Source organism: Rattus norvegicus, chromosome 4 (assembly GCF_021556685.1).
Source record: "Rattus norvegicus strain SHRSP/BbbUtx chromosome 4, alternate assembly SHRSP_T2T, whole genome shotgun sequence".
Classification (NCBI taxonomy): Eukaryota; Metazoa; Chordata; class Mammalia; order Rodentia; family Muridae; genus Rattus; species Rattus norvegicus.
In genome coordinates, this window is record NC_141537.1 from 89,126,191 (window position 1) to 89,142,024 (window position 15,834).

General features: G+C 42.7%; 1 protein-coding gene across 6 annotated transcripts in view; it reads right to left on the bottom strand.

Moving 5' to 3' along the window:
* Fam13a (family with sequence similarity 13, member A) overlaps positions 1 to 15,578 on the bottom strand; it is a 92,291-nt gene extending 76,713 nt beyond the window's left edge. For 5 of the 6 annotated variants that reach the window (XM_087658130.1, XM_087658128.1, XM_087658127.1 and 2 more), the window contains exon 1: positions 15,395 to 15,526. In XM_087658130.1, coding sequence (XP_087514256.1) covers positions 15,395 to 15,423 — 29 coding nt within the window. In that variant the 5' untranslated portion in view covers positions 15,424 to 15,526. 6 annotated transcript variants of the gene reach the window in all.
* Positions 15,579 to 15,834: the final 256 nt, after the last annotated feature.

The following is a 15,834-nucleotide window of genomic DNA, read 5'->3' on the forward strand; positions in this document are numbered from 1 at the left end:
GATCAGTTTTAAGTGTTCTAAAAGGAAAAAAAAACACAGAGAAATTAAAATAAGATGAAGTACACTTTATTCTATATTTTATGGATAATTAGTATATATCACAATTGAATGCATGTATGAAAAAACAAAATACAAAAAGAAAATGAGGGTAAATAAATCAAATTGATTAAATAATGGACATTTTTTCCTTTTCATATTTTAGAAGTGCTCTTGCCTGGGGCATAGTTTTATGATTTTTTTGATAAAGTTGTGCATTTGATACAACAAAAGCACAGATTTTAAACTATCAAATCAGTTAATAATTAGCAGAATAATTAGCTCCCTGATTTTGGAAGTCACTCTAAGTCAAAAATTACCAGGACAGTGCTCTTTAACAGCACCAAGAAAATGAACTATTTCACAAAATTTACAGTACAGAATGGGAAACATTCTAAAGATCATTATTTCTATACAGTTGTTGACATAAATACATTCATGTTCCTGGTCCCAAACTACTGAGATAAATTCCTGACTGATGTACTTTTCCTGACAATCTTTGTCATGTCCAAAGACGCTGAATGACTTCACTTAAGTTCTAAATTAAGTATAATCCTTTGCCTGGATTCTAAACTTAGAATTCTGATTCACTGAAGTTTGAAAAACAAGTACATCTGCCACTGTAGATGAAGAAGAGCTGGGCTGGGAGCCTGTGCAGTGACAAAGTGTAACAGTTTGGGATTCATTTTATTTATTTATTTATTTATTTATTTATTTATTTATTTATTTATTTTACTATTCATGTAACATAAGGAGATGCTTGAGGTGTAGAGTCTCTTAAAACAACTGCTGTGGGAAGAATGTTTAGCACAGACCCCAAAAGTTCACATCTAAGAAGTTAAAACTGATGTGGCAATAACTTAGATATCAGGCTTTTAGTGGATCATTCTGGACTCACTCAATATGATGCCAGCATCGATAAATCATACATAAATGGCACCTACCCTTGGAGTCTTTTCATGAGCTTTGGAACCACTAGATAGCAAGCTAACTAGAAACAGAAAAGGCATGGTGTTTTATGTGGGAAACAAACAAGTAAGCAAACAAACAAACCAAAACCAAAGAAACCAAACAAATAAACAAGCCAAACCCAAACCCAAAAGCTATTGGGAGAATTCCCAGAATCGGGTATGGATGCATTTTCAAACTGCTATCCCATTCAATGTCTAAACTGAATGTTCTCATGAGCAATCCAATTTCTTCTACTTCCTAATCCCTTAAAGTGGCTGATTACTGAAAAATTAACATAATTTACATATTCATCTTCATCTTTAAATGGAGTCTCAATTAAGACAGGAGATTTTTTTAAAAGTGTTTCTTAGATACTGGAAACTACAGAAAAAAATGGTAAGTGGTAAGAATTGGATTCCACTCTGTCTAGAAATTAGGAAAACCATTTGTGGGGACTTAAAGTAAAAGCACAGAGGTGGAAGAGGAACAGCCACCAGTGAAAATAGAACGCTAAGCAAATCTTTCAGGAACTCAGATTTTTCCTGAGGCTTCATACTGCACAAAGTGCTACTCGAAGAAGTCTTCTTTGAGAACAGGAAGGAAGTGATGCTAGCTTCCTCTCTGTCCTCTTATAAAGTGCTGTCCTTACTTGAGTGGCCTCTGTTTGTCCTTGCTTGGGCACTGAACACGGGCCATGACAACCGGGCGGTGAGGCGCCCCATGTTGTTCTGCTGTTTAGATTTTGAGGTTGATCCCACTCAGGAACAGAAAACAAACAACACGAAAGCACACACAGTCCTTACGCTTTTTGGAAAATGAGCGTAAAAGTTTACAATCAGTTTGTAGCTAAATGTTGGTGGCTGTAATTTGAGGAGCTATTTACAATTCTGTCTTAAAGCCTAAGCAGCCGCTTTGCAATTTTCTGCCTGTGTTTGTTACCAAGCATGCAACACAGAGCCTGTAGAAACACAAGTTACCTTCTTCCAAGGAGAAATGGCTTTCTTTGACCGAAGAAGAGGTGCAAATATGCACGAGCTTAACCAATGCTGAATGGTGTTTTCTGTCCAGCAAAATAGAGAGACAAAATATTTTCCAAGATTTAAGATTTTTTTATTCCAATATCAGAGGAAAGCCTTTCATCTTCTCTTCCTCCTCTTCTTTCTTCTTCCTTTTTCTCCTCATTGGCATCTCTTTCTTCCTCTTCCTTTCCCCTTCATCCTGCTCCCTGCCTTCCCCTCTGGTGGTACTCCACCTGAACCTAGACACTGGGTTCCTGACCTCAGCAAGTACTCTGCCAGTTAGCTAAGCCTCAGGGATAGCTATCATTTTCTTTACTGTGGGTGGAAATCTTAAACATATTGTGTGTGTGTGTGTGTGTGTGTGTGTGTGTGTGTGTGTGTAATTCACTACTTGGAAAATATACACAGAAATCCAACACCCCTGAACTTCAGGATGTGACCCTATGTAGGAACTGGGACTTTAGAAGGTAGCCAAGTTGAAATACAGCCATTAAGCCTTGAGTCAGCATGAGTGTGTCATTAGGAGAAAAGGGAAACATGAATGGAGACAGGGAAACACTTGGAAATATGGTGTGGAAAATTTTTCCTGCAGTAAGGGAAAAGGCACCCTAGTGCATATCACTGCCTCACTTCTACAGAGAGAATGGCCAGCAAACCCGAGGTCTACAGATCTTTTACACTCTAGGACAATCTATTTCTGCCATTCTAAGCTCCTGGGGGCTATGATACTTAGTTACATGAGTCTTCATCAACCTATATACTAACTCAAATGTTTGTTCCTTTTGTTTGCTTGTTTTTTTTTCAAGTTCTTCTTAATTTGAACATGCCCAACTTTGCAAAAGGGTAAGCCCTTGAAGACACTGGATCACACAGATAATGGATTTCTTTTCCAAGCATGAACTTAAGAATCCATCAAGGTGCTCACTCCACTGAAATACTCTCACATGTTTCCTACTATTATATATTCACATACATACATACATACATACATAATACATACATACATACATACATACATACACACACACACATACACTAGCACAAATGTCATCAAGTTGTCCTTGCTTTGCTTGAATATGTTCCATTTTATGAGCTGTAAAATAGTTGTACAAATATAAAATAGAAGAATGCAAAATGAACATCTTAACCTGTTAGCTGGCTGTATGATGCCAACAGGTTATGGCTGAGAGTGTAGAAGCAGACCTCTGAAATGCTGCAGTCCCTTAGGTCTATGTGACATGAAAACACTTGGAAACATGGTGTGTAAAGTTTTCCTGCAGTGTGCATACTAAGGGAAGGTTCCTGAATTAAGATCTGCTCATAAAGGAAGTCATCTTCCTTGTCAGCACCTCAGCCAGAACCATCCTGAGCCAAAAACTAAAACAGCATTTGTTGACTATGTATGGAGCAAGAAGAGAAGTGTAGAAGGCTGGTTCAAATATACCCAGTGGTAGACATAATGACATAGTTCTGGAAGGCCATCGGGACAGACAGGATGGCTCCAAGTCTCTTGTAGCCTCTCTTGACTGCATGCAAGACTGTTAGGAGCATAACTCAGAAGCCTGTGAAGGAGGCCCTTCTGCTTGCTTCTTACGAACTCCTTACTCGACGACTGCAACATTCTATATAACTTGTACTGTCTTCGGCAATCAAGCTAGAAATGTGGCTCAGTTGGTAGAGTGCTTGCCTAGCATGTACAAAGCTTGGGGTTCAGCTCCCAGACCTCGAATAAAGCCGGGTGTGACAGACAGCACATGCCTACAATTCCATTACTCAGGACAATGTAGTCAGGATCAACAGTTCAAGACTTTTCTGCATGAGAAGTTTGAGGGCAGCTTGGTCAATGGAACATGTTGTATTAAAAAAATTGAAGAACTATTTATTACTTCTATAAGGAACTAAGAACTGTCTCATTCTATTCCAGTTCTATTCTATTCCCACACACTCTGTTCAGCTCTGGTTGTCTGTTTAACAGCTTGCATTCTCTAAGAAATCGAGCAGGTTGAGGGTAGCTGCGTGTGACAAGAAGGGAGTGGAACTCTTATGCAGGTGTGGGGAGGTAGGAATGTCTTTTCCATTTCCTTACATCTCTCCCTCCAGTCAGAAGGTGAAAAGTAAACCACAACCATCTGCTAACTGGGTTGACACTGTTTTTTCCCAGGAGTTTGCACTGAGATTTCTTTAAAAGCCACAACAGGACCTCTCACTCTTGGCACAGTCTTTAGATTGCATTAAGAAGCCAAATGTTCTTTTTAAAGTTTATTTTTCCCTTCTCTTTGTTCAGGCACTTTGTTCATGCATGCACCCTTCCTCTGAAAGCCTGTCCATGTCTCTTGCTTCTGGCTATTTCAGTCTCACCACAACACTCTTCCATAGTGGCACTCCCAGTCCCTGCTGTCCACGCTAATTCACCCTCAGCCTTTTCTGCTTCCCCTCTGCCTTGGGGTAAAATCCAAAAGCTGATGAAGCCTGGCGCATCGAATCCCTCCCACTTCAGCCCTCCCTGCTTCTGGAACAAGACTTCTGTCACAGGACTTTGTAACCTTCTCCTTTCGCACACATTGTTCCTCCTTCCCACCCCACACCTCTCTCTGCTTAGTGAAAGTTTTGAGTCTTATCTCAAGGGCCATCCAATCTGGGGAGGCTTTGCCAGGACCCTGGAAGGGAGCCGCTTCTTCAGCTCCAGGTTCCCAGACACTGCTCGCAGCTTCACAGCAGTTCACAGTGGTGTAAGTCGGTTCTCAAGTTTGTCTCCCAACAGGGATGTGTCTTTATCTGAGTGCCCCAGCACCTAGCCAGGTGCCTAGTATACCTTATGTGCCCAGTAAATGGTTGATGAATGGGAACAGCATGTAGATTTGGCCAACTGTTCAAACAAAGCTTTTGTTAAATATTTTTAAGATGTACACTGTTTATCATTTGTGAGATTAGTTTAGACAATTAGAACATTCGTAGGAAACTATAGGCTGACTACTTTAAATGATCTCGTCCTTTTTTTTTTTTTTTTGCAAAAGTTAGTGGGATTTGACTACAGTCTTATTTCCTTCCATCCTTACTTAAGGAAAAAAAGACAACAGTGCCTTTTCTCCCGCTGCACAATTAGAGGCGGGAGCTGTGTCATCACACCTGCAATGTAAACACTACTCTGTGCTGTGTGGAGAACACAGAAGAGGGTATATTCAGGCAAGGTGATGTTTGAATATGGCCTCACCAGTGTTTGTTCTGGCTTGAGAACAGGAAAAGGAAACAATTTCACTTGACTGAAAAATCCAAAGGTTGTTTGGAACTTAAAGAAAGTCTTCTGGCTGTGTCTCTCAGGAGCCAGAATACAGCAAATACAGAGGCGAATGCCAGCAGCAAACCACTGAACTGAGAATAGGACCCCCGTTGAAGGAATCAGAGAAAGAACTGGAAGATCTTGAAGGGGCTCGAGACCCCATATGAACAACAATGCCAAGCAACCAGAGCTTCCAGGGACTAAGCCACTACCTAAAGACTATACATGGACTGACCCTGGGCTCTGACCTCATAGGTAGCAATGAATATCCTAGTAAGAGCACCAGTGGAAGGGGAAGCCCTGGGTCCTGGTAAGACTGAACCCCCAGTGAAGGTGATTGTTGGGGGGAGGGAGGTAATGGGGGGAGGATGGGGAGGGGAACACCCATAGAGAAGGGGAGGGGGAGGGCGGCAATGGGGGGAGGGTTGGGAGGGGAACACCCATAAGGAAGGGGAGTGGGGAGGGGGATGTTTGCCCGGAAACCGGGAAAGGGAATAACACTCGAAATGTATATAAGAAATACTCAAGTTAATAAAAAAAGAAAGAAAGAAAGAAAGTCTTAGTTTATTTCAAAGAGTTTTTCAATGCAGCTAGAAGATCTTGTGAGCCATTGAGGCCTTGCCTAGGGATGTGATGGCTACTGTTCTTCCTCAATAACAATACCCAGGGCCCCTCAGCGAGGCAGCCAGTTAGAGTGCAAAACCTGCAGCAGCTTAACCATCAACAGCTGAGCCTAGTTATTAAACAAATATTTTTTGGAATATTAGTTATTAAGTTAAAATATATTCAACTCTAGTCACTGAAAAACAACAGTAGGTAGATATTTCCAGAGAGAAGACAGAAAGAGTAACAAGGTTCTTCCAACATTTGCTATTAGTACAAAACTTCAGTGCTTTGTTAACAGAGTTTTAATAGGTATATCATCTCCCAAATGGTAAAATCTGCATGGAAAGATGATGAAAGGTATGCAGAAGGCACTGCCAATCATTCTCTCACTGCCATTCCCCCTCCTCCCTCACCCCTCCACTGCTCCTTCCTCCTGGGGAGGACCGCCCAGGTAACTTGAAGCACTGCTGTGATTCTGTACTAGGTTTAAGTGGTGCGCAGCACAGGGGAATGAGTGTGAGCTCTGCACTGACCTGCACAGTCACTCACGTTGAAAGACTACTGTTTGCTAGAAGCACTGACAAGTGCCAAAGATACAAGGCTCCTAAGATATCATGCAAACCCCTCAAAATCCAGGCAAGTTTAAACAACTACTGCTGACTGAAAGCTCATTGCCCGCCAGGCTTTTGTTCCAAGAGTTTATACACATTGTCTCCTTCACTCCTCAGACATCCTCAGAGAAAAGTATTGATGATCAGACTCAAATCAATCAGTGTCAAATGATATAAACACATCCAAGGAAGGCCAATACGCTGTGAAAGCTCAGATGCTGTCTGTCTGTCCCGTCTGTTTCTAACCCTTGGTCTCTGTAGCACTGTGCTGCCTGGCAGGTTTGGTGGGACTTTTGAAGCAAGCCACGCTGAATTCCAATGTCCACATAGGCATTAGAGGGGGAAATAGGGTGGATAGAAGGAGAACTATTCACATGGTGGCAAGATAATGGGCTTCGGAGGCCACCGGAAGCAAAGGGAAGCAACAAAGTGCTGACCGGAAGCAGCGCGCAGTAAGCAGCAGTGGCACCAGACACCCATGGGAGATGGGCACCTGAATATCTGTTAAGTAAAGAGATGAAAGTGAATAGAAGTCACTTAGAAAAACACCACAGTGTGTGAGTGCACTGCGTGAGGGTGTGAGTGGTCTGCTCAGTGTATGGGGGTGTGAGTGGTCTGTGCAGTGTGTGAGGGTGTGAGTGGTCTGCGCAGTGTGTGAGGGTGTGAGTGGTCTGCTCAGTGTGTGAGGGTGAGTGGTCTGTGCAGTGTGTGAGGGTGTGAGTGGTCTGTGCAGTGTGTGAGGGTGTGAGTGGTCTGTGCAGTGTGTGAGGGTGTGAGTGGTCTGCGCAGTGTGTGAGGGTGTGAGTGGTCTGCGCAGTGTGTGAGGGTGTGAGTGGACTGCTCAGTGTGTGAGGGTGTGAGTGGTCTGCTCAGTGTGTGAGGGTGTGAGTGGTCTGCTCAGTGTGTGAGGGTGTGAGTGGACTGCTCAGTGTGTGAGGGTGTGAGTGGTCTGCTCAGTGTGTGAGGGTGTGAGTGGTCTGCGCAGTGTGTGAGGGTGTGAGTGGTCTGCTCAGTGTGTGAGGGTGTGAGTGGTCTGCGCAGTGTGTGAGGGTGTGAGTGGTCTGTGCAGTGTGTGAGGGTGTGAGTGGTCTGCTCAGTGTGTGAGGGTGTGAGTGGTCTGCTCAGTGTGTGAGGGTGTGAGTGGTCTGCTCAGTGTGTGAGGGTGTGAGTGGTCTGTGCAGTGTGTGAGGGTGTGAGTGGTCTGTGCAGTGTGTGAGGGTGTGAGTGGTCTGCTCAGTGTGTGAGGGTGAGTGGTCTGTGCAGTGTGTGAGGGTGTGAGTGGTCTGTGCAGTGTGTGAGGGTGTGAGTGGTCTGTGCAGTGTGTGAGGGTGTGAGTGGCCTGTGCAGTGTGTGAGGGTGTGAGTGGTCTGTGCAGTGTGTGAGGGTGTGAGTGGTCTGCTCAGTGTGTGAGGGTGTGAGTGGTCTGCGCAGTGTGTGAGGGTGTGAGTGGTCTGTGCAGTGTGTGAGGGTGTGAGTGGTCTGTGCAGTGTGTGAGGGTGTGAGTGGTCTGTGCAGTGTGTGAGGGTGTGAGTGGCCTGTGCAGTGTGTGAGGGTGTGAGTGGTCTGTGCAGTGTGTGAGGGTGTGAGTGGTCTGCTCAGTGTGTGAGGGTGAGTGGTCTGTGCAGTGTGTGAGGGTGTGAGTGGTCTGTGCAGTGTGTGAGGGTGTGAGTGGTCTGTGCAGTGTGTGAGGGTGTGAGTGGCCTGTGCAGTGTGTGAGGGTGTGAGTGGTCTGTGCAGTGTGTGAGGGTGTGAGTGGTCTGTGCAGTGTGTGAGGGTGTGAGCAGTGCGTTCTGGCCATAGTCTGGTTCCTAAATTGGTTTCAGGGCTCATTTTGATAGTGCAGGAACTCTGTTGCACCCCCATTTTGCTCACTTCCTTTGCAAAGCTGCTCTTTGCTTTAGCTCCATTCATTCCATATGAGGTGACCAAGTCTATCCGGCCCTTCATGTTAGTTCTTGGTAAAGTTGTTTTCTGAGTTTTATTCTTAATTTCTGTTTTATGCTTTCCGAAGCCCAGGTCTTAGGAGCTTTAGTTCTGCTCAACTCTCAACCTCTGCCACTTTCTACTCCTATTTAATTGCATAGGTGCTCTAACTTAAAACCCTCTAAAGCTTAAAGCCCTCTAAGGCTTCCACTTACCTTTTTAACTACAGTTAACTAGGCCCACTCTCCCCAAGGCCCACTCTCCCCACTAACACATCCTTTTCAAGCTGAGCCTAAACAACTTGTGTTTGAGAGGATTCGTGTAAGATTATAATGGATTTGATCTTAAAACATGACGAGGAATGGTTGCTTTTCTTCCTGGGATACAGTATTCGTTGGTTTGTTAATAATTATAAATCTGTTGTCGATGAAGGAAACCAAACTGGTTTTAGAGTGCAGTCTCAAGGTGATGATGTGGGATTTAGAAGGAATATTAAACGTGAAGCCTTAAAAAAAACCCTCATAACTCAAGAGAGTCATTCAGAGCTTTTAAAGTGTATGAAAAGTGTATGAATGTATACTTTGACCCCAATAAGTTCATCTGCCATCTTTATGCATACAATGAATGCTGCAGTCTCCTCCAGTGAACCCCTACCGGGTTGTGTATTCTAAAAACACTTCATACAATTTGGAATTTGGGGTCCCATTTTGGTGTGTTTATTGAAGAGAATGAAGTCCAAACGCAACCCAGCTCCTACGAGTGCCCTGGTGCGTAGCTGATCATTCATGCTGCTGATGAAGAGTTTCTCCCAACATAAAACTGCGCTCCTGGACTAGGAGTGAGAGAATCTAAGTACTCCCTCACACCAATTAGCTCTTTTGAACAAGTCTTCTTCATGTTAGAACACAATAGGAGAGAAATAATTCCAGACGGCTGGCTATAGAACAAGCTCACTCATAGAAAGAACTAGAAGAGAACATCGAATTTTGATAAGCATGGAAAATAGTGCTTTTGTTTTTCCTAAATTGACAGTTATAATAGTTACAGGAACTGAGCTCAAAAGTGCTTAAGGAAAATATTGACGTATTCTAACAGAGGTAACCTTTCAAATGTTTTTCCTTGTACTATATATGCACATAACAATTAACTGAATATATTATTTGCAATATTTGGGTATAAGAATATTTCTATCCTTTGTAATGGAAACCCCATGTGGAGAACAATGTTCTGATGTTTCCACTAATATTGCCTATGGTCTTCAGGTCAAGCGATTAGTGAGCATGGCACAGGGAGTCATCTATGGCCACAGAATTACTAGCAGAGTGTGTATGTCACACACCTCCAAGCTTCTGAGAACAGGGTAAGCAGGTCGCTTCCCTTCATAACTTAGTGGGTTTTGTCTTTGGGGTAACAATGTCTTCCCCCTCAACTCTGCTGTTAATCCCTCACACACCATGATCATCAGTTCTGTATAGAAATGATTTTTATTTACATATCTGGGTAACGATTTTGCATGTGTTTTTATGTCCTTGACTAGGCAACTATTTTGTTTCCCTAGTTTGAGTTTAGCCACATGGGAAATAAAAGAGATTTAGAAAACCCCTAAGGATTCCTTTGGCACTCAAGTAGAGACCTTTTTCCCCTAGAATTCTTCAAACCTACTTCTGCATATAAGTAAAATTCATTATGCAAATATATGAAGCTGTAAACATTAAGAAAAAAAGAAGGAAAGATCCATGAACTATAGAACAGATTGTCAAATTTTGATATATCTATGAATCAGAATAATATTCAGTCATAAAAAAGGAGCTAAGAGCTAGTACTTGCTATACATAATGTGGATGAAGTTTGAAAACATCGAAGGGAAAGAAGTCAATAAGATGATGCTACACGTGATGCCAGCATACCATTCTGTTTATGCATCAGAGAAGAGAGGTCCTCAGAAACAGGGTATGAGAGGGGACTTAGCAGGGAGCTGAGGCTGAAAGGTAAACAGTGCTTCCCTTTCTAGGTGATGAAATGTCTACAGCTGATGCACAGTTCTGCGAATTGCTGAAAGCTATTGGATCACATGCTTTAGATGGGTGAAATGTGTGATATGCAAGTGTTATTTCGATAAATTTGACTGAAAGTTATTTTTAGTTCCTTTAATTTTTTTTCCTAGTTCTTCTTAAGGGAAGACTAGTTGTTCATTAAGAAGTTTCCATGTAATACAGACTATTGTCAGTTGATTCTCACTGCCACATGCAAAATATATGTACACAGGAATGAAGCAGGTGAAAAGGTTTTGTGTTCCAAGGAATTTAGTTTGATGTTATTTGCACACACGTGTGTGTGTGTGTGTGTGTGAGAGAGAGAGAGAGAGAGAGAGAGAGAGAGAGAGAGACAGAGACAGAGAGGAGAGAAGAGATAGAGAGAAAGGAGAGACAGAGAGAAATAGAGAAAGAGAGGCTGAGTGTGAGGGTGTGCATGACTGCAGAAGTTGTAGTAATATGGCACACCAGGTGTCATTAGAAAGCAACAGTGCTCTCTGCCTTCTTGCTTTGAGACAGAGTTTCTCACTGGTCCTATAGGTGGTTGTTTTCAGTTAAGCTGGGTCTCAGAATTTGCCATTCTTTGTCACCCAGTGCTTGGGTTACCCACACGCACAGCCATGCCTTGCTTTAAACACAAGTGCTGAGGTTCCTAACTCAGGCCCTCACACTTGCTCAACCCCAAGCACTAAATGCTGAATATCTCCACCTTCTCAACGTGCCTTGACACAACACATCCTGGCTTTAGGTGTTGTTTTTTGAGAAAGGGTCAAAAGATCTATTATCTCTGTGTGCCCTGGAGCTCACTTTGCAGAGCAGGGTGGCCTTGAACTCACAGAGACCCTCCTGTCTCTACCTCCCAAGGGTTGGGATTAAAGAGATGTACCACTCTGTCTGGCCAAATTACCTTCTCTACATGAGCAGTTGGCAAACATGTCTTCTCTATGGGTAAGGAAGTTACCACATAGTGAGAATAGGCCTGTTCTTCTTTCAGATTTGTTACTATTAAACACAGGCTATATCATCAATAAAGAATAAATTCAGACATACAACCCACCCAGGTCTGATGTGAGGTAGCTTTTAACTCCTTAAAATCTGCTGGCAGGCAGGGCGTGCATGCCAGTCAAGTTAGGCATCACCCATCACCTCCACAAGCAGCAGGGGGCTCTCTAACATCACACAGTAGCCCGGGAGCAGGCTCCATGTGACTTAGATTTTTACCAGTGAACTCAAGCGTCATCCCACTGTCAATGTTGATGTGCTTGCTGAAGTGTACTCGTAAGACCAACATATATTCCACTGATAGGAAGTTTCGGCAAAATTTTAAATGTTGAATCATTGGTACATGCTAATTAATTATGTTGCTTTAAGTCTTCCTTGAAGTTCACTGAAACGTGGATTTCTTTCGGGTTTCACTATCGGAAAACTAATATTCATGAGCATACACTAGCTATTGTGATGTTCTGGATGAAGGGATGAAAACGAGACTTCCATAGACATCATGAACATCTGCTTCTCAGTAAACCAACAAGACCCACACTCTATGCTTACCCAAGCATGAAGATGCCTGTACATTTAAAAGAGGAAGCAAATCCCTACCTTTCATGGTCTTCCACATCACCCTTCGTGGAGATAAACTGACTTACGGGCTACTGGGAAGTTAATCTAGCAAATCAGGTACTACTATGAAAACTGAGTTTGTCAAGGTCTAGATAAACCCTTTGTATCTGGGCCTGCTACAGTGTGTCTTTCAGGAACTACATTGGCAGAGATCTATACCTACTTACTGTAGGGAAAGCAACACCAAAAGAAGGTGAATCACTCAGAGAGCTGAGCTGTTGGCTGACCTGGGATCTGATAAAAATGCAACCACATTAGTTACTGACGGTGAAAAAAAAATCTCACTTTCTTTTCAATTCTTAACAGGGTTCTGGGGGTTGGGGATTTAGCTCAGTGGTAGAGCGCTTGCCTAGGAAGCGCAAGGCCCTGGGTTCGGTCCCCAGCTCCGGAAAAAAGCAAAAAAAAAAAAAAGAAATGGAAACAGGGTTCTGCATTTTAATTAGTACCCTCGTATTATTTATGCCAGGGACCCTTACAGATAGGGAAGACCATAAAGTGCATTGTTTTATCATGAATGATGTAAATATTTTAGAAGAGGTTGCAGAGGATTGAAGTTCAGTTATCAGCTCCTAATCACGTGTAACTCCAGCCCCAGGGGATCCGATTTTTTTTTTTTTTGACCTCCAAAGGTACATGCAGACCTCTGTCCCTACACAATTAAAATATAAATAAAAATCTTTAAAAAAAATAAAAATGTGAGACTATTTGATTAAATTTGTTTAGGGCTTAACAAGACTCCATTTTTAATTTAAGTCAGTTGAAATAAGAAATAAGTTGTAAGAAATGAGAACTTTACCTAGGGACAAAATTTGAACACTCAGTCTTTGCAAAGGTCTCACTGGAACCCATGCATGTCTGAGTCAAGGCTATGCTGGAAACTCCACAGAAAACAGAAGAGTGGAAAGGTGCTTTAAATCATTCTCACTTTTTAATTTGGTATGCATTCTCATCCCAGTTATTAATAAGTAGTATAAAAATGTCTTCTACGACTTTGGAAGGTATGGAAAGGAAGGCTAGAAAGTCATCTATGAAAATTATAAGTTAGGTAGACATTACAGTACATGTGTACCCTCTAATAACATCAGACACGTAGATGAGGTTGAATAAAACACAGGGTAAAACGTATTCATCCAGGCGCATCTGTTATTACTCTAATCTTGCTGTGTATTACAGAATTTACCGCATGACATTGCAACCGCCTGGTGATGCTTCTGCATCTTCACTAGTGTGGGACAGTAGAACTTGTATCTTAATCACCTCACTGGTAGGGTAGTAGGGTTTGCTCAAGGAGAAAACATTAAACAGTAAGTTTTGTTTGAACAGTCAAAACTGAAAAGAATACCTCCCATAAGGCCATGATATTTAATATGCTATGTGCCAATGTTAGGCAGCATAGTGTTAGATCGCTACACAGACCAGCTGTCAATAGATTTCTACAAGCTATAATCATTAACTAGAATTTACACCACTATTTTCAATGTAATATTCAGCATGAATTGCTTAACTTGTTTAAAGCTAATATTTTACCCATTTATTTCAATTCAGTTTCAAGCACTCTGAAACCCTGCCTGTGTCTATAAACTCTCTTCTTTGGGTAGATTGAGGATGGGATCCTCAGCAATGGGTTTCATTTCTGTAACAAACATAGAGAACAGCATTGGCCCGAGAGCTGACGAAACACTGCAGGAGCATGAGGGAGTTGGCATAAATACTTAGGCTCACAAGGGACCTCTGTGCAGGAAGCCTCATCATACACCTGGCCACTGTTTTCTGGAAGTTTATAATCAAAAGCAGAAATAAGCTCCCAGTGAAGATCGCCAGGGAATCAATCACTCCCTCCCCTCGAGCTTGGGGGGTGGACATTGAGTGCACGAAAGATCAGGGAGACAAAAGTCATGACTCAGCATTCTTGAATGCACATTGAGATATTCGTAGGTTCACTACAGCAACCGACAATGTACAATCATTTTCAGGAAGTCACATGGTCGTTTTTGCTCTGTATTAGCAGGTTTTCTATAATCAGGCAGCTACAACGGGGCTTGGTAATGGCCAACACTTTTTATCTAAAGCACAACCTGCTTAGAACTCTTCAGGACTGACATTGTAAGGATGTAAGTTCCCGACCTTAAAATCAGATATTAAAACTCCAGAAAGCGCACATTAGTTTTGTGGGTGACTTTTTCACCAAATCAATATAGAATTATGGATTCCTCTACAGAGCACTTCCTTCCCCACTGAAGTATCAATTTTCTGATCGGGTACTCTGAACACCTTATCACATTCCTATTTCAGTGGACAGGACAGGACAGCAAAATCAAAGTCTGCAGGAGCCCCTTTATCATAAGTAATACATTTTTTCATCATAGTTCTGTCGTTAAAACACAAACAATATCCGTGGGATTATTTTTTAAGTAAATCCATCTTACCTAAGTTTTTTCAATAAATCGTCATTACTGCCTGATTTTTTTAAAAATACCATTTTCCATAGAAAAATGTAAATGAAACATATATGTGAAGTCAGATGTCACTGTAATTGCAGCTCAAATGTGACCATATGATTAGCCAAAGTAAGTTTTTAAACTATGAACTGTGACCTTGGGTGGCTCAGACTTTTTGTGGGGACAGGACACAGTCATTTCTGTACTGGCTTTAACACACCAGGACACAGCACTCCTATCTACTTCACCAGTAGTGTGCTTCCAAACAGCCCGGGCTATTTACAGTTACCCTTCTTTATTTGATAGGACTCAGGGACCCCTTCATCACAGTCCCCAGCAGCAATGCCAGAACCCAGTGCTCAATCACTCTTACACAGCATTTGGGGGGGGGGTGTCTTTGCTTTTGTTGTTTTGTTTTTTGTTATTTTCCCCAAGCGTCATTTGGGTCACGAATCTACCTAGAATTATTCAAGGAAAAACCATTGTCCTTAACCTTTATTCCGTTTTCTACAATGCACTTGAAGAGACAAAGTCCTTGCCTAGAGAGCAGATAATCAGATCCATCTCCTGAGCCCTCTGAAGTGCTCTAACAGCCTGGAGACCCGGGAAGCCCATTCAGTTTGCTTTGCTTCGGGTAGCAGAGGTATTGTCTTAAATACACTTCCATTAAAAGAAAACATAACTGAACCCAACAATCACGAGCAACTGCACAAAAGTGTCAGTGAAAGAGAAGTGCACTATTTAAATGTTTCCATCTGGTCTGAGGAAAAAGCACAGCGCAGAACGTTCTGCAAGGTTTGCAGCCTGTTACTAATGATGCCGAGCACTGGCCAAGTACGCTGCCCAGAAAATACCAAACAGCATAAGCGGAGAACACTACCTTCGCAGCGGCATGATTTCACAAGCCATCCTCGTGTGTGAATCTGCACGGGATCCTCGAGTGTCTTCCAGGCAAGCCCTGTGTGCAGGGCCCGCGGAACACACAACCTGATGAAGCTGACACTGCCTCTCCACCTCCAGCTGCAGGCAAGGATATTTATCGGCTGCCTCCACATTTACACTGCAGTCCACTTTGACCTTTTGTTCCAGCGAAGCAGCTGAAACCCAGAGCCAATCAGAGGAGGAGCAGTGGAGTGTGAAAGGCTGCTCCTCCCCCTGATCCTCCTCCTGCTTCTCCCGCTCCTCCTTCTGTCCCCACCCCACTTCGCTCTGCTCGCTGCTTAGTGGGCTTGGCAAGCCCCAGCAACCTGAAACTTTCCTCTGAGAGGTTCCAGACAAGTCTGTCAGTCTGTGAAGAGTAACCAATAACTGCAGGGGAGC